The sequence below is a fragment of the Danio rerio genome, chromosome 25, assembly GCF_049306965.1.
Source record: "Danio rerio strain Tuebingen ecotype United States chromosome 25, GRCz12tu, whole genome shotgun sequence".
NCBI lineage: Eukaryota > Metazoa > Chordata > Actinopteri > Cypriniformes > Danionidae > Danio > Danio rerio.
Genome location: NC_133200.1, coordinates 24,788,571 through 24,814,851, shown reverse-complemented (window position 1 = coordinate 24,814,851; position 26,281 = coordinate 24,788,571). Strand labels below are relative to the sequence as shown.

Sequence of the window (26,281 nt, the reverse complement as noted above, 5' to 3'; positions counted from 1 at the left end):
GTGCAAATACAACAAATACAAGCATTTAAGTGTCTTCAGTTGTATTTTTCATTTGTTAATACCCTTGCATCAAACGCGCTTCATGCTACTCCAGCACTGCGAGGGGATTTACATTCAGACTAATGCAACAAGTAAAATCCTACATGACTTCATGCTTTACTAAGTCACGTCTGTGTGGATTGTCAAGACATATTCCCTCATCAAGTCGATAAACTCAATCTCAACATGTATGAAGGACGTAAAAACCTGCCATGTGAAAAAACGCGCTCACAGTTCGAACTGCGCTGATCTTTTGGTTTGAACACGAGCAAAGGTGAGCAGCTGTGGCCGTGAAAATGAAAGTATAATGTTATTTAGCGGACCTAGTTGAAAACCAGACAGATCAGGCAGCATAATACAGAGAGCGGTGCAAAGCTTATCAAATGATCGATTTTTAAAAGGGGGAAAAAAAAGATAGATTAAATATATTATTTTATATTAGAGACACATATGGTGCTTGTATTTGCTCCTGCTATAAGTCTACAACTTCACACATTGGGTTAAATTAGGCTTTGCAGTTTCCATGTTCAGTCCTTTACTTCCACTGTATCTTTTTAAGAAAAAGGCAGCAGCATTACAGCCTGTCATTCAATCAGAAGACAAAGTCAAAACCGAGCTGACAGCCAATCTTTCCTAGGCTCAGCAAAACTTGCAAAAAATACCTCTGTATTCCTGCAACTGCAATATTTACATAAATATTTTTTATTCAAATCTTCTGCAACGATATTTAACTCGTGAATTTGTCTTACACCTTGTTGACCAATTTATTTATGGCATGGCCATTAAAAATACAATGTTCCTTAACCAGATGGTTTTTCAAGTCACTTATAAAGAGAATGTTACTTCAGTCATGTTGTTTTAATGTTTTAAGTTTTTAAAGTTTTATTAAAATTTTCCACCCCAATTCAGTGTTTGGAATTGCTTTCCAGTGCTTCTAGCACAGGGGTCTCAAACTCGATTTTTAGTCAAATTTATTTATAGGAGGGCCGTTTTATCATTTAAGTACAAGAAAAAAGTGTAAACCTAATATAAATGATGCATATTTCATGCATTACCTGTCACCAATGATAATGGTGTAGTGGACACACAGTCAGTCATTCTTCCACAGAGTATATGCAGTCAAAATACATATGTACATATTAAAGGGGTAATTAAAATTGCTATGAAAATACTACAAATAGTAGGCATATTAATTATTATTGTGACCCAACCAATTGTTTTGTCCCAATAAAACAGCGGAAAGCAGGGTTCTTCCACTCTGGTCTTGTAAATTCTTGTTTTGGTGGCAGAGCTCTGACACTAGCTCAGTCTCGTTCTCTTTCTGTCATTGTGTGTCTCTGTGTGTGCGCGCGCCGTTGGGGGTGTACGCAGAGTGTGCGCGCTCCCGCTTGCTGCGGCCGCGCGGTCTTTGCGTGCCTCAGACGCGCGCGCTCTTGTACTCGTGTTTGTGTTTTCGTCTGTCTGCAGCGTGGAGTTTCATTCCCAGCGTCTCAATCCAGTTGGTTTCGGTTCTGGTCGGTGCTGGGATGAAACATGCATGCTGCGTGTGTGAGCGCATGGTGAGTGTTGTCATTCATCGTGTGCTTGTGTCTTGCGTTTGTCAAAGCACGTGGCTATGTGTTTACATTGTGGTCACGTGCTTTTGTCGTGTGCTTCAGTGTTGTGTTTGTGTTGTCATGAACATGCGGTTAATGAGTTCTCTCATTGGCTGCATGTTCTTGTCCTGTTTTATGTGAGCGCATGGCTTGTGTTGTCTCTCTGTATCATGCGCTCTCCCGTCTATTGTCTTGTCCCACCCTCCTTGTTAACCCATTATTAGTTAATTGTGTTCACCTGTTTGTGTGTTAATTTTCTACAGTTTATAAACCCCTCACAGTTGCTGTCCTGTGCCAGTTTGTCATCACATTTCGTCATTTGAAGTCCTGTCGTGTTTCCAATCCTGATCCTTGCCAGCCTGTCCAGTTTGGTTTTGTATGTATTTGGTTTATTAATGTTTTCCCCCTCGGGGTAGTTTATTTTGCATTTTATTTTATTTTTATTATTTAATAAATTCCCATTTTTCCTGCACTTGAGTCCTCGCTCCTTTCCCCTCACCAACCCTGACATGGGTAACCTAAGTGACTTTACTGGAAATTGTTCCTCTCAATATCTTTGTTTTTTGTAAAACTATAGCAAAGAGATAAAACTATACTGTATTTTCACATTTACTTTAGCAAGTTCAATGTAACTAGCAGTACAATTTTACTAATGTACATAGTTTTTATGCAAGTCTGAATACGCATATGAGGAAAATAATAAATGAGACCATTTGAATCGAATATTAGCAAAATTATCATATTTGTTACCCCATTAGCATTGCGTGTAAGCCATAAAGAAGTGTTTGTACAAAAAAAATAGAGGTGTTATTAAACTTATAAGAATCCAATGACCCCTGAATACGTAAAAAAAAAATAGAGCTTTCGTAAAAATAGAGTACTTCTGAACATATATTTTAACGTTAAAATCAGCCATAAAATTAAAACACATGTGTGTTACTCTCGACCACACGCTGAGAGAAAATGAAAGTAAGCCTGTAATGCAGTAATATGAATGCAGTGCTTTAAATGTCGACTAGGTGGCGGGTAAAAACCACAAGTGGCCTGAAACAACTGCACAACAATGATAGAGGTACAAAAAAATCTGTTTTGGCAGGCTGAATCTAGTATTATTTTGATGTCAACTGCAGGCCAGAGGGAGGAGGAGGGCCCGCAGTCTGAGACCCCTGTTAGCATTAGGAACAGAGAGACTATCACAATTTCTTATAATAAAATCAAAAATATGCCAATTGTGGGTCTGATAGACAACAATTTCTGGCCTGTCAATCAGTGCATTTCTAATAAACATCATATTTGATCTTTTAATAAACTGTATAAAGTTAAGATGTGACTTACTCTTCTAACGGTGTCTTTTACAGGAGGCACTGGCAACCGTGGTAGTGAACTCTGGAAGCTGTACAGCATTGGCTTTGGCCCAGAAAATAACTTCACCAACACCTGAGCAGATAGCGATAGCATTGGGTCAAGAGTCAAACATGAGACCAGCCGGAATACTTTCCAATGATAAAGCCAAGCCTTTTCTAGTGAAGAGATATATCGCAATCACTTTGACACAATTACATAGAGAAAGCTAAATTCAATAAAAACCTGCTAAAACCGGAACAGTGCTAAGATTATGTTATAAAACAAGTGCATTAAGACTTTAGACTCTTGCTGGATATAGAGTTAGGAAAATATTTACTAAGCTGGTTTACTTAAAGCAAGTTAAATGAATTGTTTACCTTAAAAATGATACTCTAAAAAAACTCTGTGGGCACCTTGATGTCAAAATTAAATAAAAATGTGTCAAGAACATTTATCAATTTGATGTCAATCTAAACAACATTAAATTTCTATCTAAAATTGAAGTCAAAAATCAAAAATTGATTTCAGAACTGTCTTTTAATAAATTTTTGACATGTTCAATTGGAATTGAAGCTTTCAGATGAGTAAAACTTTTCATTATAATATAATTTCATTATATTATAACACTTTGTGTGATTATTTTGGTGGTCAAAAGGGCATTAATGTGCAGATGTCTAATAGACGCCAAGATTTTGACATCAAATCCTTTAGCGCTTTTGACACTTTTTTGACGTTAATGTCTATTTGTCATTTAGACATTCATGTCATTAAATAATCAATAATCAATAATACTTAATAATAAATTTAGATTTCATTTAACAATCAAGGTGCCAAATAATGGGTGAATTGTTACATTAAGAGATGGATTATCTATCTGTTTCTCCACACTTACCAACCAAATCTTTGTTTTTAAGGACAGAGTTCCATGCTGGTTAAACATCCAGCCATGCCAGGACAGCAAGTACTTGAGAGCGTTCCTCATAACGAAAGTCACAGCAATCCACAGTCCCGTGCCAACAAGCACACCACCAACAATACGTTGGCCATCTTCTGTTATGTATTTACTGCAGGGAAACAAAGCTGTTAGGTGACAACTGCAGTGCCCTTATAGACGCTGTAAGAGATTTCAACAACACAGCGCAATACTATAAAAACACCAATTAAAAATCTAATTAAAATCAGTTAATTGTTGATAAGTAGTTAATGAAGCTGCCGAAATTTGAATTCATTGACTTCATTTCACTACTCACATATTTATTTAATAATAATGTTGATTAAAATAAATGGCTACTTTACCAAAACTTGTTATGCAACACTATGTAATGATTTGTCATTATAACCTCTGTAGTTACATATGGTTCATAAACGGCTGCAACATTTCATAATAACTTCAAGAACGTGGGGCTGTTTGTTGTATGACTACTCGTAAAGTAAACTGGCAAATTGCCTCTGATTCCATGATAAAATATTTCCATAAAGTTTTATGTACAATCCTGCAATCTACTGCAAACTACAAACCAACACTTTTGATGCTTTTCATTAGCAGTTTAGACATTCTGCAATTTTCCTGCTGCCTGTTTACCTTTATATTTACTATACAGATATCAGAATATATTTACTTTATATATATATGTAGATTTCTTTAGCCCATTATTGAGTCTATTTTTTATTTACTTATGTAAAATGGTGTAAATATATATTTATCCAGTTTTTATATCAATTTAATAATAATAATAATAATAATAATAATAATAATAATAATAATAATAATAATAATAATAAAATTATTTTAGTGGATATATTATATGAGAGACATGGTTCTAATTGGATTTGCATTGTAAATCTTTAAAAATAAAATTGTTTTTAGTTACTATCCACACTCTAAATCATTCTACATAAATCTGCAGAATTTAATTTTAATTATTTATTTGTTTATTTTACAAAATTCTGTTCATTTTCTGTTATTTGAAATAAAAACATCATTTTGACTGATTTAGCTTTCAGATGATATTAAATACACTGGTATAGTAGGCCCACTTGGAATCTGCGTGCATAGAATTCCACAGATTTTTCGCAGATTTTTAGCCTATTAATTCTGTTTATTTACTTGAGTAAATATGTGTAAATCTTTATTTATTCAGTTTTTAAATTAATTACTGTAATATTATGGACTAATATGAAAATGTTCATCTGATTTATGTACAATGCAGTTTGTAAAGTCATATTTTCACTCTTTTAGTGGATATATGAAACAAGAGACTTGCTTTGTTTAACAAATAAAGTGAATATAATTTGTTTTGCATTTTAAACATTAAATAAAAGTTAAAAAGATATTATTTTTTATTTTATATATTAAGGTTTTAGTAATGATACTCCCAAAATAAATCCGCAGAAATCTGCAGATTTTTACCAAAATTCTCAGCAGAAAACATCCGCAGATTCCATCTAGCCCTACTAATGCCTAATATAAGTGAGTGTTCTTCAGTGGTTTACCTGACTGGTAGGTGTGTCGACAGCTTAGTTAATATTCCAAGGGAGGGGTCAATTTTGGCATATTTCGTACTGGACATGTAACCAACCAACACAACCACGAGCCCAGAGGGACTTCCTGGATAGACCCCTGTCATGACACCATTCTACAAAACAAATTTAATATAATATAATATAATTTAATATAATATAATATAATATAATATAATATAATATAATATAATATAATATAATATAATATAATTTAAACCAATCAATTGCATATATATATATATATATATATATATATATATATATATATATATATATATATATATATATATATATATATATATATATACATATACACACACACAAACATTTTTTATGTCCAAGCACAATTTACTTATGAATGCAATTAATTACGATTAATCTGTGCCAGCACTAAATATGATATAATATCTTATATTGCATACAGTAGGTGATAAATTACTAAATGAGCAAATAAACAAATTATCTTTTAATTTAATTAAACGTTGACATTTCAGGTGACATTCTGAACTGATTAGATAACTGCTTGAGAACTACTTTAACAGCAACTATTAAATCTACTGGATAAGAAAGTCACTGAGGTCACCTTGAACCTGATAAACCTCTTCTTCCAGGAGTGGATGCCAGACAGATAGATCTGACGCAGGGCCTCGTGGCACAGATGCAGGTCGATGCCATCAGGAGTGACAGTGAACTGGAAGGCCACAGCCTGATGTGCTTCTGCCATGCTGACTTTGCACTACAATGGTGAGTAAAACAGCAGTTAGACAAGATTCAAAGAAGGACTGGGCTATACTGGAACAATATTCAATTTGCAGTATTGTTGTTGAGTCTTGTGTAGGGCTGCACTACATTGAAAAATTTTGATATTGTGATTTTTTATTGTATGAATTCTATATAAATACAGTAATTAAATACAATTCTGTAACTCCTTGCATATCTTGCGACATGACTATTGCTCACACAGCGACATCAAACCCAGGCTTATTCTGAAAATGTACCCCGTTTACATACTGGAGAGCACCAAATACGTCCCAGGAGGGTTGTTTTTTTCAGTTTTTGTTTTAGCGAATCCATCGGAGGCCGCTGTGTACGATTTTTGAGATCTCAAATTTCTCTTGCTAGTGCCATTCGTGCCTGCTCTTCTTGTATAAATCCACCAGAAGCCGCTGTCGACTGACTGACTGACTGACTGACTGAGGATTAGCCGGACTTAAACCTAGTGGCGGTGATCAACTCCTCTCTGCGAAATGCTGCCATACGTACTTCTGTCTACATACTTTGAATTCTATACTGGTTTATACTGGTTTCTGCGTCAAGTGACCGGCGTAACCCATGGTGCATGCAATGGGCGTAGCTGTGCATGCGCGTTGTCTCTGTTGGTCTGCATTAACACTTCCCAAACGCTAGTTGGCAGTGAGGTGTTAATGCTCCTCTGTATCGAGTTTCTTCGCTGATGTTTTTGCTTTTCCTAAACACTTCCTGAATGTACAAGTGGCTCAAACTCGCTCATTTTGAGGCAGGAACCGGCGAACGTGCAACAACTTTAACTATGAGGTAAATATAAAACAAAACTTTCCATCCAGAGCTCCGTCATGGGACTACACACTTGTAAACAATCGCTCCATCTGGCTCGCGCCATTCACGCGGCTCTGGGTCCCGCCCAGATATTATCAGCGCTACCAAGCCGACCAATCAGAGAGCTTGCGCTTCGCGTCGTTGCGACATGTAGTTACATTTTTTGATAGGTGCACGACAGCAATGCCGACGGCCACGGCTTAGGGCTATGCGTCAACGCCGTAGCATCCGCGTTTGTTTAACACAGAAGTATAAATCAGCCTTTACACCGGTCACTTGACGCAGAAGTATAAACCAGGCTTAATGCAGCGTTTTCATCTTAATGCAGCTGCGTTGTGAAGTTAATGTTTGCTTTTTTAAATGATTTTGTGTTTTCATTTGAATGTTTCTGCGTTGTGAAATTAATGTTTGCTTTTTGAAATGTTTTTGTGTTTTCATCTGAATGTTTCTGCGTTGTAAAATGAATGTTTGCTTTTTAAAATGTTTTTGCATTGTGATCTTAATGCATTGTGTAAGCATTATATCGCAATTATATTTTTTGCTGTATCGGCCAGCCCTAAATAAAAATTGCGAATTTTAATTTCACGCAGACTTTAAAGTTCGCTTTTTATGAAGGTGACAATGCAAACAGTGCACATTCACAAATATCATTAAAGTCATTTAATAGCAACATTTCAATTCAACATTATCAGTGCCCATGTTTCTATTAGGACATTTAAATAGCCATAAGAATGAAAATATGTTTTGTGTTAATTTCCATTATTTTCCTGTTGTATAATTATTATACAGTGGCATAAAATGCTCTTAAAATGACTATAAAATCAATCATTGCAATAATCAATGCAACAATGTAGGTCTAACATCAGTAGTCCAGTCTAGTAGAATTTGTTTAGCTCATCCATGACATAACAGATTGCAAAATGCACTTTTTTTCCTGACCTCTGTGACTCTTTCACAACTGTGTGTATTGTAAACATCCATCTGGCGTACATTGAGTTGCACAAAAGTTTGATAGGTTAAAACGGTGTCTGACTTTTTGGAGCAATAGTAACTTGAAAGTTTACACAATGTCTGTATAATAAAGAAAAAAGGTCTTAGGTATTTGATTATCGGATATAAGGCTTAAATGGCAACAGAAAGTACGCATTTAGGTGCGCATCTTTCCTTGTTTTCAAAACAAAGGCATAATCTTCAGGTAATAAACTGGTTTGTAGAAAACCAAGCACACTGTATACTTCCTCAAACCAGCTAGACAACTTTATTATGTTGCTAAATTAGCTGTGTACACTACAAAACCACTAATTTACAACAAGTATAAATAGTCAAAATACCTTTTTTTAATCTAAGTAATAAATATAACTTGCAAGTTTATATTTTTCATAATAGGTAATACAAATAATAATAGTAATAAAAAGTATGGCAAGGTTTACTTCTTTGTCATGGCAAATCCCCAAAGTATGGTGCAGGCTTAAAAACTATTTGCGAATGTGAGTTACCACACGGTTTTAACAGCATCTGAAAACAATTACAAACTACTGAACGGATTCCACTGCACCACAACCACTCATACCTGAAAATGTTTGGCACAAATTTCCAGACTAACTGAATTTTTGTGTTGCCAACCTAAATTACAACAGAATAACTACAAGAATATGATTTAAAATATAAATATACCTGTTTGACTAGATTACATTCTGTTACACACATAAAAGTCATTTTTAAGATTCTAATCTTCAAAAATGAAACACTCTACTCTACATATGCCTGTTAATTTCAGTGCTGTATTTTGACAGATTTCGCAAAGGCTTCAGCTATACTGTCAGCTGGTACCAGCCTCAGTTTTGACTTGACTTGTGTGGGGGTCTGTATCCATGTCTGGATGACAGCGAGAGCGAGATGAGATTAGACCTCAGATTCGATGTGTGGCTGCAAGTCACAGATACTTTACTGCAATTTTTTTATTATTGGCTCATCTAAATTAACTTTTCTTTTGATTAAAAGCTGAAATATTGCCAGACAGACGAAGCAACTTTCGGTTTTGGAAGAGAGTAGCCTCATTGATAAAGGACACACACACACAGGATAGATTCTTGTAGGCCTATTCATTACTAATTTTTTAACATTAAACGCATAATATTCAAGGGCAAAAAGGAAGTTGAACTTCGGAATAAGTGATCACTGCGTTTGCCGCGATGGTTGCTTTGTTTCTCTGCAGTTGGCTTAATGGCGCGGCATTGTTAAATCACTCTTGTTTTAATAAAAAATAATATTGTTTCTTATTACACATTGTGAGATGATAGTCACATGATTTTTAAAATGAGAGTATGCGTTGGGTATTTATGGCTGTTGATCTTATCTACCCACAATCCACCTATAGTTAAACATCACGTATGTGCGTTAAAGGTACGTGTATAAATTAGTTGTGTTTCCACCTTTGTCAGGCAAAGTTTGCAGATTGCTTCTTTAATGTTTTCAAGTTCTCTTTTTGCATTTGGTTTGAACCCAAAATATTGGCAAACAGGCGCTTTTGCATTGCATTTTCACACTAAATTGTCCGTCATTCTCTTTCTGTAAATTGGACTCCTCTCGTTCTCCTCACGTGATAAATGAAATATGATGCATTGTAGCTATGTTCAGATAATGAATTATAGTTTAATTATAGTGCATGCTCTTGTCTTAAGTAAATTATTTAGAATTATATTTTCCATTAATTTCGGTTCGGGTGATTTGAAAAATCCACCCCTCGCTAGGCATGGGCCGGTATGCGATTCTGACGGTATAACAACCTTGGATTACTTATTGTGATTGCTGCTCTAAAAAATATTTGTTTTAAATGGCTGGGTAAAAAAACTCAACCTTTTTTTCCTTTTAAACAATATATTTTAAGAAACATTCATAATATTTTGGAACAGTAAACATGTCGAGCCAAATAATTAAAATAATTTATTGACTTCTGCTGTCTTTATTTCGGCACCTTAGAATTATAAGGTTCTATCTGACATTTTTGTCAAAATTGAGTTATTGACATATTCTTATTAAATGACAACTTATTTATATTATGGGATGTTTTAATAAGTTTTTTACATTTTAAGACTTTTTGTTTAAAAACAAATCTTACCCACATATTGCTTGCTATGGAATGCAAAAACTTTGAAGCTCAACATCTCAAAATCATTCAGAATGCAGATACTGTAGAACCTTATAATTCCAAGGTGACGATTTATGTGAAAAACATATATATATATTTTTTTTTTACAGTTTCAAATGCCATCTTTGGATATTTTTTTCTGATGGAGATACTGTTGTCCTAAAAAATGTAAATAAAAAAAAAAAACCGTACACATACCTTAGGTACGATATAGCAGAAGAATTTGACGTTTTTTTTTTAAACCTTGACTTTTCCAAACTTTGGTATACCTTGAAAACGGGTATCATCCCATGCCTACCCCTCGCTGACAAAGGTCCAGAATTTGTCCCATACATAAGCTCATTTGTCCAATTTTGACTGCTATACCATGATAAATAGTGAAAATAACCCATCAAAAAAGGTTTTAAAACCAAGGTTTTTAAAACCTCTGTCGGCTGTCACTTCAGTGTGACTTCAACTAATCAGTTTTGGCCAATGCTAACGATTATTTTTCATGAGACTAATATCCAGCTGTGCAAGAAAACATACAATCCTACATAAGAGCAGTCATCTTTCGCAACTGTATTGTTCTAAAATAGTTACAATAAAATGTTTTAATACAAATTTAAATACACATCAGATGTTTTAAAAGTAACTTTTTATCTAAGTCTTGGAACAAAAAATGACCAATGAAAAGGTGTGAAGCACCAAAAGATCGATTTTAAAAATATTTTGAATCCTTATTTGGCTATTGTTGTTATCCATGAACCATCCGACAATTTATTTAAGCTAAAAATAGTGCTTAAAATGTCATGAAAATGCAATATTGAAATTTCATAATGAAATAGTAACCTAAATGAGCCCTATAAGATCCACTTTTTAAGAAAAAAATAGGAACCACCCCTTTTACCAGGCAAGCTACAAGCCTGCTCTATATGTATGTATTATCGACTCTAAATCTGTGTCGTTTAAATCATGCACTCAGAGCAAACATATTCAAGATGCTTCTGACTAAAGTGATTGTGAAGTTTCGCTTTTCAGAGCAACACAGGCTCACTGGAAATACGTGCTTCCGCCTACATTTTTGTGAAACCGCTAAAACGTCCTTCAACATATGGTTTTATTGCATTTTCTAGATGAAATGAATGCTACAAGGCAGTATGACAGCTTTTGTTCCTTTTTACTAGTCATTTACAGGAACATATTATTGACAAATAAAGGATTATTTTCATGCAGTTCTTTGCTGTAAGAATAAACAATTTGACAGACAGGTTTATCGTTATTACGTTATGTCACTTGTTTTTTATAGTGGTGTAAATTTTTACCAGTCTATTGCAAGCGATGAAATATCGCTTTTTCTCTTACACTTTCCTTTGAACACACTATTGGTTGGGTTTAGGTCAGCGCTTCACTGGTCTATAGGGTCACGTTTACACTGTCAGTTCTTGATGCCCAATTCTGATTTGTTGCTTATCTGATTTGTTTGCCTGTCCATTTACATGTTCTTTCAATTGTGACCCATATTTGATTCATGTGTTTACACTTGCCATACAAGTTACAGCGTCGCACATACATAAAGGTGGGTTCTGGCATCTGTGCCACACTAGCCACGATGAAAGAAAATTGCTGCGTCCCAAATCGCATACTTATGCACTATTCTACGCCATTTTGTAGTATAAATAGTGTAAGTAGTGCGTTCACACTGAAAACTCTTAAAATAATAAGTGCACTTTAATTACCCGGATGATGCACTCATTCAGCCGGTAAAATGAAGTGTGTAATGATGGACACTTCACGCACTCAACGACTGCAGGTTTGCTCACGTAGTGGAAGGGGCGGAGCTATCGGACGCACATGTTGAATAACTTAATTTATTTTGGATGGTGAAAGCAAAATTCTTCTACGAGAGTGATTATAGCGCCTCCCGATGGTGAATGCGGCAATACTCACGGCAGGTATTATTTGATAATTCGACCGTTTACTTCAATGATTTGGCAACCGTCAAACATCATCAGGGAAACGGTTTGAATTTCCGCTCAGTAAAAAAACATTAGTGTGCCATTTGGGACGACACTACATACATATACTACCCTGTTGAGTGTGTAAGTGCATAAGTACATAGTGCATGAGTGCATAGTGTATAGTGTGCCATTTGGGACGCAGCTCTAGTCTTGCTTTTAGCTCTGTGAAATATGCGAAGTTTGCCCAACTTTAAAATGATTTTCAGGTGGCGGTGGAGGGAAAGGATCATCATCGCAGCTTGCGCCCATGGTGTCCTCCATCATTCAGAAATATTTGTGGGTACGAGAGAGATCTGGTGGGACACTCTTCCTTCTACTATGTCATTCAACCATGGAGAAGTACATTGACTTGATTCGGCCAATCAGAAATGAGCTAACTTTGCTTAGTTCAAGCATTCTCAGTAGTATTATCTTACCCTGTCATGCTGCGTGGTGACAGACAGCTATAACACTGGACTGATTTCACATATACACTCACCGGCCACTTTATTAGGTACACCTGTCCAACTGCTTGTTAACACAAATTTCTAATCAGCCAATCACATGGCAACAAAATTGAACAATGAAAAAATTGGAAAACGTTGCCTGGTCTGATGAGTCTCAAATATTGCTGCAACTTGTATTAAAACTTGTATTAAAGGTTCAGGCTGGTGTTGGTGGTGTAATAGTGTGGGGGAATATTTTCTTGGCACACTTTGGGGCCATTAGTACCAGCATCAAGTCAACACCACAGCCTACATGAGCATTGTTGCTGACCATGTCTATTCCTTTATGAACACACTGTACCCTTATTTTGATCTTCTACTTCCAGTTGTATAATGCACCATGATATAAAGCGTGAATCATCTCAGACTTCTTGAACATGACAATGAATTCACTATACTCAAATGGCCTCCACAGTCACCAGATCTCAATCCAATAGAGCACCTTTGGGATGTGGTGGAACGGGAGATTCACATCATGGATGTGCAGTAGACAAATTTGCTGCAACTGCATGATGCTATAATGTCAATATAGACCAAAATCTCTGAGGAATATTTCCAGTATCTTGTTTAAACTATGCCATGAAGAATTAAGGCAGTTCTGAAAGCAAAAAGGGGTCCAACCCAGTACTACTAAGGTGTACCTAATATGAGTGTAGCATTCTGTTTCCCCTCACCGAACTGTGACTATACCTGAAATTTATTTTTGAATGTACAGTAACTAGCAATCTGTGAGACATGATATTTTAAATATTTGTAATGTAATTAAACATAATAATAATCATAATTATAATACAAACAATACTAATAAAAACTAATATTTTATTATTAGATATTAATATATGAATACAATATTATAATAAATAGTCTTCACTGCTCCACAACCTGTCAAGCCAGCATTATTGCCACAAGTTTAAGATTGTTTATGACGACGAACTGATCATCATATAGATCGAGTTAATAAATAAAATAACCGTGAAGGTTAAATATTGTTTTAAAAGGCGCTATGTTATGTATCAGCAAGTCATATTTCAACCCCCAAGCAAGAGTGATCACGTGACGCAGATGGAAACTAGGGGAAAGGTCACGCGCCGCTCTACGCCACAGGACTGTGTTGATGATACACGCTGCTGAACGCCATTATGGGTCACACACCGTTTTAAAGCTTGCATTACACATTCTACCACAACAAACACGAGATAGATAATAAGTTACTTTATTATTCAACAAAAAAAGGAACTGTCGACTATTCATATATTTGCATAGCTGTTTTGCATAGTTCCTGCTCCATCGGCGAACTATTAAATTAAAGTGACAGTTCACCAAAACCTAAAAAGACATATTTACATTTTTAATCACAATACGCTATTATTATTATTATTATTATTATTATTATTATTATTATTATTATTATTATTAATATTGAAATTACTATTGTATATAAAGTCGGTCATTGGTGTCACAGAATGGATCAACAAAAGGTTGAGTAAATTAACTCACCCTAATGTTTGACAAAACATGGATTAATAACATATTAATAACTGGACAAATAATACATAATAGCTAGGCTAACTGATTAGTATTGTGTAATAGTTCAATAAACAATACAATAAACCTAAACCGATCGAAACACTAACGCAAATAGAAGCTTGGCAATATTGACAAGACTGCAATCAATAAAGAAATCAAACATCTTGTCAAAGCAGCAGTTGTTTCCCGCGCATAACAATATCTGAACGTCCTTGTAACGTGTTCGCTGCTTTTAAGATGCCCTCACATACCCGGGCACCTAGTGGCCCCATGTGCGACATTCACCAGGTGCTCTTGGGTGTCAGAATGTCAACAAACATGCACGTATAATACACATAAAAGTTATTACGCAACGTCAATGACATTTATTTTTTGTTTTATTCAATGAAGTATTAAAAAAAATGAGTGGATGTCCAATATCACCTTGTGTGTGTCTGCTTTTTTAAGAAGGACGTCTGTGTCAAACCACGGGACAAGAATATATCAGGCTGTGCGCTAGCTGGTGCACTTTCACCTACTTAAACCGGAGCTCCACATTCAATCTCATGTGGCTTCTTAAAATATAGTCGAATCATTTTAGATTCTTACCTCTGCGTCTCTTCCTAAAGACACGGACGATGCGGATTGCTGTTTCACTTCAGGAGACGCACCGGTATTGCCACTGCCTGCTTTATGTGTATGAATGAATTTAGTAAGGGTAATTTAGTAGGCTGGACCCGCCCCTCATGCTCACGTCACACCGCAGAGATAGCGGCGCGGTCTTCAGTGCACTGCCAAGGGTTGCGTAGAACTCCTTTATCTGGGTTGTAAATATGACTTCAAAGGGTTCGATTTGTTTTCGTACTTGTGGTTATTGACAGGGAGGATTCTTAGTGGCTTCTAGAACAAAACAAAAAATCATTAAAATAATTTTTAAAAAGGAGGCCAGTGATACTGAAGATGAATTAACGGGTACTGCAAATCAACTTTGAATCACAGAAGTAAATGACGTTTATAATAATAATAATAATAATAATAATAATAATAATGATAATAATAATAGTAAACTAAAATATAACAGAAAACAGCTTCCCAATTTTTAAACAGGGACCAAATCATATACTATAATTTTACTATAGAGGGACTAAATGTAAACGTTATGCATTGAGATTTATTCCTTTTGTTTCCAACGACTTCATATTTCCTAGTACATATTTTATACTATTTTATAGTTTTAACATGTATTATATACACTGTAGTCAGTGTGTGAAATATAGGGGACTAGAGGAGAGCAGGGCACAAGTAACACTTTTTGGCTTTGGTCAAATAATGAACAAAGTAATGAGGTTAGACAAACCATTTTTTTTTTACCAATAACACACAAGCTTCTTCTACAAATGAGCATTGAAATTATAATCGCCAGACCTATGGTTTCTGTGCAGTATTGCCAAAAGTGCCAGGAGTAAAAATGTTACTATGTACCCCACCTGCGGGACAAGTTGTAACAGATAGGGGTTAATATGCTTAAAGCCAGATTTCACAAGTAATTTCATTTCTGTTAAATTTAAACAAAAGCTTTTTTTCAGTAATTGGCTTATTCTTTTTTCTTATCTACATAGCACAGTATTTTTATTTATTAATTTATTTATTGGAAAACTAATTTGAATCTATTTGCAATGTTATCCATTTGTCTATTATTATATAATGCATTTATTTGCATTATAGCAATAAAATATTTTTTCTATTTAAAACAAATCTATTAAAAATATTTTTATTTAAAAAGTACTCAATATTAGGTGTCCAATAGTGTGTGGCATAATTGTAACACCCTGTTACAACTAACCCCACTGAGTCATGTTTTCCTCAAAACTGTGTGTTTCTTACATCTTTCAAAATGTTTTCATCTTTTAGCCTAGAAGACAGTAAGCACAACAATATAAGATTTTACTAACATACTTTCACAGATTTTTTTAAAATAAAAAATATTGCCTATAATAAAAAATACTTTTATGGTGCAAAAAAGGTTTCTCCTGTGTTTCTCATCCAAATTTCACCAAACTTTTTCAAGAATTGACCAGAAGGCGTCTGCCAACACTGTGGTGAAAACCTTAGAAGCATGCCATAATTAACCCTGAGCAAATACCTTAAAACTTTGTGTTACATTTAACCCTGCGTTACTTTGTGCCTTGCGCTTCCCTATACACTGCAACTTAGTAGATTTAACTACCTTAGAGTTAAAATAAACACTCCCTCAAAGTTTATATGCAAACACTATAAAAGTGGTAACTTGATCAGTACTTAGAGAGTGTTAATTAGCAAACTCATAGTGTGGAATATTAACACCACAAAGGATCATGAACACCACTCAGTGTTATGTGTTAACAATCTTAGGTCAAATTTTCAACACTGCACAGAAATAAAAATATATCTTGTTTAATGTCAACAACACTTTATTAACTATTCCTTTAATGTTTAAGAAAAACAATTCAAAACAGTCACAAACCATATTTTCTCATATTTTAACCAAAAGGAGCAGTTTTAAGACAGCTTTTACTAGTACAGCTAGTAAAGAACAAAATAAAGATGAAAAATTATGTTTTTTTTTGTGAGATATTTAAAACTAACGTATATATAACGATTTGGATGTAAAATGTCTTTGTACAAACAGTTTAAGTATACTTTTACTCATCAGTTGCTTCTTGCTCCTCGTGGCAGAAGAAAATGGGGTCTGGAAAAATCCTACAGGGATATTGCTGCATAAATTCCCGGAAGTAGTCAACACTGTATTAGCGTTAGATACATGTAACTTTGTATGACAAGGAGCCAAATCAACTTCTAACAATTATTTTATTTTTATCTAACTCTAGAATTTCAACACTTTACTGTGAATTACCACAACACTCGAAATTGAACACTGATGAATTTGTTGTGTGGGTCAGCTATTTTCATTAGCTTGTTTTAAAAATATGCGTGCTTCTGTGAACAAAATCCATACATTTATTTCAATTATCCTACATAACATTGGATAATCAAAAACAAATTTGTGTTTTCAGTGTTTCGAGGTATTATGAACTCTTATTTCAATAGATGGCTCTTACACCTTTTCCATAGTCTAACTCAATGACTTTAAACACTTTCCAATTGCATTTTAAGCTGTTCTATCACTACAGCTGTGGTAACCGATTTGCATCCACATACTTCTCATCAAATTTAGTTTATTATAATGTTCTATATTAAGCACAGCATATAGTATAGTATTCGAAGCAAAATATTTGATGGTATATTTGTCCAAAGCCCATTATTAAAACTTAAATGCTGTCTTTCTTAAATGTGAACTATTTACATCTTCGATATCATATTTTACCTTTAATATTTACTTATTTCAATGATCAGATTTTTTCAAATGCCGAATATCAAAGTATAACTATTATTTGTTTTTATTAGAGACTATATTAAATATAAACCAAAATGTCCAATGGGTGGTGCCAAATCTCAATCTTTGTCACTGAATTGTTCGTTCAGATTCATTCAAAATGGCTCATTTATAAATTAATTGACTCATTAGGAATGACTCGCTCAAACATTTCTTGTTAACCTCATTTGTTAAGTGCCTCTTCAATGGTAAAGCTTTTAAATCTTCAATTTAAAGGGAAAGTCATGCACTTTAGTTTTACAGGCGACTGTATGTACACATGATGTGCAGTGTAGTTATCACCGTGAAACTAAAACAGGTATAGTGAGGGTTTAGATTTGCTCTTGGTATTGGTATAGAGTGCATGTATTGAATGAACAGCAAAAATTATGTTTTGTGCTTTTAAAAACATTCAAACACTTAATAATACAAATGACAAAAATTGAACACGTATGCAGCAAACGTCAATTCACATGATTTCACTGTAATCTGGTTTTGAGGTATGAATGTTCAGACTTTTAAAGAGGTAATGCAATTGAACCATTTTATCACTAGTATGGATTTAACCATTTGAGCACATCTGTTACTCTGGCTAATCTGGTTGACAGAGCATTATTTTATTTTGAAGGCAATTCAATTATTGGTTAGGGACATTTTAGTAATTTCTGGATATTGGTTTGGGCATGTCCCCTCCATCCATGCCACTTCTATGCCCTTGATATATAGCAATGAATTCTTTTTCCTGAAGTACATATTTCAGGCGTACTTCTTTACTTTTACTACAAAAGTGTAGTTAGTACTTTCACCAGAGTCATTTTTAACATCTGTACTTCTACTTGAGTCAATGATGTGTGTACTTTTGCCATCTCTGCAGCAAGAAGGTCACTGGTTCGATTCCCGGCTGGGCCAATTAGCATTTCTGTAAGGAGTTTGCATGTTCTCTTCATGTTGACATGGGTTTCTTCTGGGTGCACCAGTTTCCCCCACACTCCAAAGACATGTGCTATACGTAAATTGGATGAACTAAACTGGGCATAGTGTGAGTGTGAGTGAATGCGAGAGTGTATGGGTGTTTTCCAGCACTGGGTTGCAACTGGAATTTGATATGTAAAATAGATTCTGGAATAGTTGGAGGTTCATTCCGCTTTGGCAACCAGATCAGAGCTTACCTGAAGAAAAATGAATGAATGAATGTTATTTTTTACAGACTTATTTCTTATACATTATAGTAATTTAAACTACAGACATATTAATACAATCATTTGTATCTGTTTTAAATATGTTTTAGAGGCATTCTTTAAAGCATTCAACTTTCCAACTTTAATGAAGAATAATTTCACTGCGTGAATTAATAATACAATGAAGACTATGTGTTATTTTAATTCATTCATTCATTCATTCATTCATTCATTTTCTTTTTATCTTAGTCCCTTTAATAATATGGGGTCGCCACAGCAAAATGATCCGCCAACTTATCCAGCAAATGTTTTACGCAGCGGATGCCCTTCCAGCTGCAACCCATTACTCGAAAACATCCATACAAACTCATTCACACACATATACTACGGACAATTTGGTGTGCCCAATTCACCTGTTGTCCCCGCATGTCTTTGGACTTGGGGGGGAGAGCACCCGGAGGAAACTCATGCAATCATGGGAACAACATGCAAACGCACACAGAAATGTCAACTGACCCAGCTAGGGCTTGAACCAGCAACCTTGTTGCAACGAACCATAACGCACTGTTTCTTTTACTTTTTCTTTGCTCTATTGCAATTATTCTCTATTTCTTAATTATTCTTCTGCAATTTAATTATTATTTTTATATACGATTCACACCCTTACAAAATCACTCCGATCAATCTAAATTCAAGATTTTTTTTTCCAAAAAGAGCTATTCAAGGCATCTGGTGAAATATCGCAATATATATTGCAATAAAAATTAATAAAACATAATGTCAGATTTTCCCCCAATATCTTGCAGCTCTACAAGGTACAGTACACACACACACACACACACTTGGGCACACATGCAGAATTTATGGAGACAAAATATCTTCTCAAGTTTAGTGAAACTAGTAATTTTTCACTTTCCACAATGAGATCAGTTTGTAAATCACAGAAAATTAGATTATTATTATTATTGTTATTATTATTATTATTATCATCATCATCATCATCATCATCATTATTATTGTTACTATTATTACTATTATTATTATTATTATTATGGCGACGCAGTGGCGCAGGTAGTGCTGTCGCCTCACAGCAAGAAGGTCGCTGGTTCGAACCTCGGCTCAGTTGGCGTTTCTTTGTGGAGTTTGCATGTTCTCCCTGCATCCACGTGGGTTTCCTCCGGGTGCTCCGGTTTCCACAGTTCAACACATGTGTTGCAGGTGAATTGGGCAGGCTAAATTGTCCATAGTGTGTGTATGTGTGTGTAGAAGTTTCCCAGAGATGGGTTGCGGCTTGAAGAGCATCCGCTGCATAAAAACGTGCTGGATAAGTTGGCGGTTCATTCCGCTGTGGCGACACCGGATTGATAAAGGGACTAAGCCGACAAGAAAATGAATTAATTATTATTATTATCTTGGGGTTTTTTTCACAAGTGAGGGATGGACAGAACGTGCGAAGGCGAATTGGTTCAGCAGCAGCAGTAATGCGGTCGATGTACCGGTTCGTTGTGGTGAAGAAGGAGCTGAGCCTAAAGGCAAAGCTCTCGATTTACTATGGTCATGAGCTTTGGGTCATGACCGAAAGGACAAGATTCCGGATACAAGCGGCCGAAATGAGTTTCCTTCGTAGGGTGGTAGGAGCACCCTCATAGACAGGGTGAGGAGCTCTGTCACCTGGGAGGAGCTCGGAGTAGAGCCGCTGCTCCTCCACATCGAGAGCAGTCAGCAGAGGTGGCTCGGGCAACTGTTTCGCATGCCTTCAGGACGCCTACCTATTGAGGTGTTCCAGGCATGTCCCACCGGGAGGAGGCCTCGGGGAAGACCCAGGACACGATTGAGGGACTATGTCTCTTGGCTGCATGGTCTGGGAACGCCTCGGGATCCTGAAACTGAAACTGAAACTGAAAGTGTCTGGAGAGAGGGAAGTCTGGGGTTCTCTCCTAAGACTGCTGCCCCCGCAACCCAGCCCCGCATAAGCGGATAAAAATGATGATTATTATTATTATCATCATTATTATTATTATCATTATTAATATTATTATTGTTGTTGTTATTATTATTGTTATTATAATTATCATTTTGTTATTATTATTAAAATTATTATTATCATTGATTAATTTTCCTTCGGCTTAGTCCCTTATTTATCAGGGGTCACCATAGCGGAATGAACCACCAGTTATTTCAACGTGTTTTAAGCAGCAGATGCCCGTCCAGCTGCAACCCAATACTGGGAAATACCCATACACACTCATTCACACACACTCATCCACTACGAGCAATTAAGTTCATCCAATTGACCTATAGGTTATGCCCTTGAACTGTGGGGAAAACCGAAGCACCCAGAGGAAACCTACGCCGACACGAGGAGAACATGTTAACTCTACAGAGAAATACCAACTGGCCCAGCCAGGACTCGAACCAGACCTTCTTGCTGTGAAGCGATAGCTAACCACTGAGCCAACGTGCTGCCCTGGAAAACTTTATTAATACTGTATTATTATTATTATTATTATTATCATTATTATTATTATTATTATTATTATTATTATTGTTATTATTATTATCATCATCATCATCATCATCATCATTATTATTATTATTATTATTATTATTATTATTATTATTATTATTATTATTATTATTATTATTGGGTGGGTGGATCTAACAATGCAGAAAATTGTTTATAGACATCATGGTATGGGATATAATTAACTGTTTAATCACTAAAACTGTTTTACTCCCATGGCAAGCCCTCATGAAACATGGTTAGTGTGCATGTGTATGTTCTATTATGCAAAACATGACGGTTGCTAGTAGTATTTTTCCCTAGGATAATAACAACAGCCTGTCCCCATGGTGCTAAAGGCAAGGCACTAGAGAGAAGCCAAAGGACTCACTCTTGTGCAGGTAGAATTAAAAGCCAGAACAGAAGCCAATTTGACATTTACTTTTCCTGAAAGAAAGATGCATACAGTCTTTATTCATTCTCAAGAATAGTCTGAAGATTCATTAGCTTTTGTCAACCCTACTGCTAGCACTTTTAATCCTATTTTCAAACTATCTATAAAATGTTGTCTGGTCTTCACTTACATACTTTGTCACTATATACTGTATACACTGAAAAAATAACTCATAAGATTTACTTTAAAAAAAAAAAAAACCTTGTGACAATTTGCACGAACAAATTTCAAGTAAACCTGACTATACTCTCAGAAATAAAAGTACGCGAGCAGTCACTGGTGTTACCTTTTTTTAAAAGGTATGCATTTGTACCTAAAGGGTCCATATTTATACCTCAAGGGTACATATTTGTGCCTAAAAAGTACAAAAGTCTTCCTCTTAAAAACTTTTGGTACTAATATATACTTTCAAGGTACCGATATGTACCCTATAAGTACAAACATGTACGTTTTGGAAAGGTACCACCCCAGTGACAGCTTTTTCCGAGAGTGTATCTTATATCAGGTACAATTTTCTTGTCAATAGCATGTAAAATATACTTACTGTTTAACCTGTTAACCCTTACTGCAGTAAATAACTGTAAAAAACAAGTATTTTGCTGTTAAAAAAGAGAACAGTATTTTTCTGTGAAAGTAGTATAGGATTTATATGAATTCTAGAGCAAAAAATAAATTACAGTAATTTACTTTATCTACCTATTACAGGTAGTAACCGTCATAATAGTAAATTACTGCTCAACCATTACTGTCCCATCTACTCTGATGAGTTATGTTGCTGTTTATAGAAAACAACGATTTAGGCATTAACACACACATACACAGGCTGTGTGTCTTATTCAAAGCACAAAATTGTGAAAAAAGTTTTCAGAAAATGCTGGCTCTTTAAGGGAGCCAGGTGTTTGATTTGTTTACCTCTGAGTGTCCTCCATTCTCTGTCTTTCAATTCAGACGCAGAGTCTGATTTGGTTTAAGTCTTAAATAGGAATCTACAATAAGTAAGTAAAATGTTTTAAAAGGGTTTATTATTTAGTTATATTGTTGTTATCATGAGCTGTATACTTAAAAGCTACATTGTAAGCTAGTTAGCCTCTCCTCATATAACTTCATACATTACTTTTATTCATTCATTTTCTTGTCGGCTTAGTCCCTTTATTAATCTGGGGTCGCCCCAGCGGAATGAACTGCCAACTTATCCAGCACGTTTTTTTTTTTTTTTTACGCAGTGGATGCCCTTCCAGCCGCAACCCATCTCTGGGAAATGCATACACACATACACTTATTACAATTTAGCCAATTCACCTGTACCGCATGTCTTTGGACTGTGGGGGAAACCGGAGCACCCGGAAGAAACCCACGTGCACACAGGGAGAACATGCAAACTCCACACAGAAATGCCAACTGAGCCGAGGTTCGAACCAGCAACCCAGCGACCTTCATTTAGGTACATTTATTATTTGGGTATTGCATTCTGTATAAACCTTATTTTATTTGTTGGAAAAATATATATAAATGTAAATATATACTAAATGTAAACCCTATATGATTTTTTAAAAGAACTGGAACTATAGGTTTAATGTCAACATTTAGTAGCTACTAGAAATCAGTTAAAACCTGTAACATTTGTGCTTTCTTTTATATTCTGCATTCATTTTGATTTGTTTTCATGTGCCCTTTCGTTTTTTCCCCTATAACCTTGTTATATATTTAATGTAAAATCATATTAAATCTCTGTATGGTTTGTACAACATTTTTGTCTGTTTTATATTGCTTTGTTGTTATTATAATAAGAACAATTAACAACATTTTATTTCTCCGTCTCGTATTTTTGGAACGCAATGTCATGTTCATACTTGAACCGTAACAGCCCTTAACTTCAGTAAAATATGTGTGGAGAACTCTGATGTCCTCAAATCCGTAAAGTACAAGTATGCACTGAACAAACAACAAAACAAGTGTGCACTGCAACAAGCGCTCTTCTGACGACTTGAGAGTGTCTCACCAATGACGTTTCTTAATACAGAAGCGCGTCTCCGATTGGCCAACCCACGTGACCCGTGACATACCGTTGTCCAATGAGAAAGGAGAATAATGCGACCTGCTTTCGCACTTCTCCGACTGCTGAAAACGTGAGGACAGTCTGGAGCCTAACGTGTGGGTAAGTCAAAGAAAACATTGTTTTAATCGCGATTAGCGCAGGAGCCTTATGTCTTGTACACTGGAAATTATTTAAGTGCGTTTAAAGGTTTTATTTTTATAGTTCACACGGCTTAGAGCTGTAATAGTTGAGGTGTTGACAGATATGCATGCTTCACATGTGTCCATGGCAGTTAAATGTCCCATGCTCAAGCATGACAGCGCAGTGACAGCAATTTGAGAAACAGCTGATATTTTAAATCACAGTTAATAAGACTTCTTCTTCTTTTAGCTAAATAATATGACATAAACATAATAAAGTCAAACTAATTTTCCCCAAACTCGCAGAAGTAACAAATATGTACTTTATTTGTTAGAAATTTAATATGATTTTCATATTAATGAGCAATGAAAAAACATAGTGATAATTATTTTAAATCAATAATTTATCTAAAATGGCATGCTTGTCAGATGATTAGCAGCTTTGATTGACTGGTCCACTTGCAAAATGCTTATATCATTATGGCCTTAAAGATGCTGGTTTTATAATAACTTTATTTTATTATTATGTAAATTTCACATGCTCAAATCCAATTCATGTTGCAAGAAAAAGAGATTAAAATATTTATAAAAGTGATTTGTAAGTCTAAAAATAAAAAAAACAATTAAAACGGTTAAAATATGCTCCTCCTTTAACATTACCTGTAGTAAAAGTGTATTTAATTACTCTTGATAATAACTAAAATTGGAAAAATATGTGTAATATATTCATATGTAATTTGATGATCATGTATCATCTCCTCGTTTTTTTTTTTTTTCAATTTATTTTCTTTGTTTCTCTTTTAATTATTCTTGTTAAGGAATGTGAAGTGATTTTGTTGTATAATAAAACTCTACCTGCTGATTCTTGTTAATAAAGGAAAAATAATTATAATTATTAAAAATATGGCCTGCTTTAGTAGTTCAAGCCATAATCGAGGTAAAGTTGATTTTATATTTGGACATTCATTCAGTGACAACTTGTGACATGCTCCCTGTTTTGTTTACCATGGCACTTAGAAATTACATGTAAGTATGGCTTGAAAACAAAATTAGCACTATAAACAGTGTTGTACTTTTGATAGTCATTGGCAATATTATTTGTCTATTTAGAATTTGCAATGAGCACTTTCCTGAAATGGTATCATTAAGAAGGAACTCCAAATGTGTGAATCTAAAACCAAATTTACCTCAATCAAGCCATACTTGGAAAAAGTCACATTTTGATGTCCAACAAATACACAAAAAAGTCATCTTTGGGATTAACACTTAATTATCAAGAGGTGTTATTATGACACTTATGCCTTTCTGTGTGAACGTGACCTTTAACATGTCTTCATTTTGTCTTTGCGAAATAGCTGAGGAGTGAAAATGGATAAAAAAAATGAAAAGGGCGAAGCCAGAGGTATGTTTAGTGCTCATAGTCTTTCTTAGCAAAATATATTAGCATTTTATGTCTTTGTTACTCAGAAAGAAGTGTATTATGTACAGTGCTCAGCATAATTGAGTACACCCCATTTTGAAAATGAATATTTGTATCCATTTCTCAGTGAATATAAGCAGTGTATTTTGGTGCATTTAAACAAAACAGATTTATGAAACGGATATATTTATTAAAATAATATTTTAGTTACCAAACATATTTAGAAATTGAAAGATAATACAATTAAATTCAAGCAAAAATAAATGAATAAATACAGCCTACAAAAATTCAACTAAATGTTTATAAACTTTTTTTTTTTCTCTTAATTTAAGTTATTTTGTTAGATAAGCTCCAGATTTGGCTTTGGTATTGACTAATGTGTATGCACAATTATAATATTGTATAGCTTCTTTTTAATGATATGAATTTAAACGATGGATTCATGAGGGGTGTACTTTTTATATGCTGAGCACTGTATATTAAACGCTTTTATATATTTTCTCTAAATGCTCTAATAATTTGTTGATAAAGGTTCTAAGCTGTAAAACCCATATGTTAAATCCTTATCAATGAATGCTTTAGATTCAGAAACTGACTATTGTGGATAATGTGATTAAAATATTCTAAAGCTAATTGTTTTTTAATTTTTTTTTTTCCAAAGGTAAAGGTGGAACTAAACCAGACAAACCTGAGGCCTTTTTACAAGTAGAAAGGTATAAAACATGCAAACATGTACGATTAAAAAAGCTAAGACGATAAAATCACATATTTCAAATTGATTTCTGTAATGTGTTTTTTAATGTGTTGTTCCTGAGAAATGTAAAAAAATTGCACCCCTGCGTAGAGCTTATTTTTGCTTCCCTACAATAGCAAAAGTGTATTCAGACACGCACTTAAAGCTGTTGCTCCCAGTGCTTTAGATTC

The 26,281-nt window shown here is 34.8% G+C and overlaps 2 protein-coding genes across 5 annotated transcripts in view; one reads left to right on the top strand and one right to left on the bottom strand.

Annotated features, from left to right (window-relative positions):
- cpt1ab (carnitine palmitoyltransferase 1Ab (liver)) overlaps positions 1–14,912 on the bottom strand; it is a 51,930-nt gene extending 37,018 nt beyond the window's left edge. For all 3 annotated transcript variants that reach the window (XM_021473872.3, XM_021473873.3, XM_073943154.1), the window contains exons 1-5: positions 14,825–14,912; positions 6,085–6,237; positions 5,472–5,614; positions 3,871–4,042; positions 2,970–3,071 (exon numbers count right to left, since the gene is read on the bottom strand). In XM_021473872.3, the coding sequence (XP_021329547.2) occupies positions 2,970–3,071; positions 3,871–4,042; positions 5,472–5,614; positions 6,085–6,225 (558 nt within the window). In that variant the 5' untranslated portion in view covers positions 6,226–6,237; positions 14,825–14,912. The remainder of the gene's footprint in view (positions 1–2,969; positions 3,072–3,870; positions 4,043–5,471; positions 5,615–6,084; positions 6,238–14,824) is intronic.
- An 8,937-nt stretch (positions 14,913–23,849) lies between these two features.
- nap1l4a (nucleosome assembly protein 1-like 4a) overlaps positions 23,850–26,281 on the top strand; it is a 28,020-nt gene continuing 25,588 nt past the window's right edge. The window contains 3 exon segments of one of the 2 annotated variants that reach the window (NM_001089347.1): positions 23,850–23,917; positions 25,293–25,339; positions 26,019–26,070. In NM_001089347.1, the coding sequence (NP_001082816.1) occupies positions 25,306–25,339; positions 26,019–26,070 (86 nt within the window). In that variant the 5' untranslated portion in view covers positions 23,850–23,917; positions 25,293–25,305. 2 annotated transcript variants of the gene reach the window in all.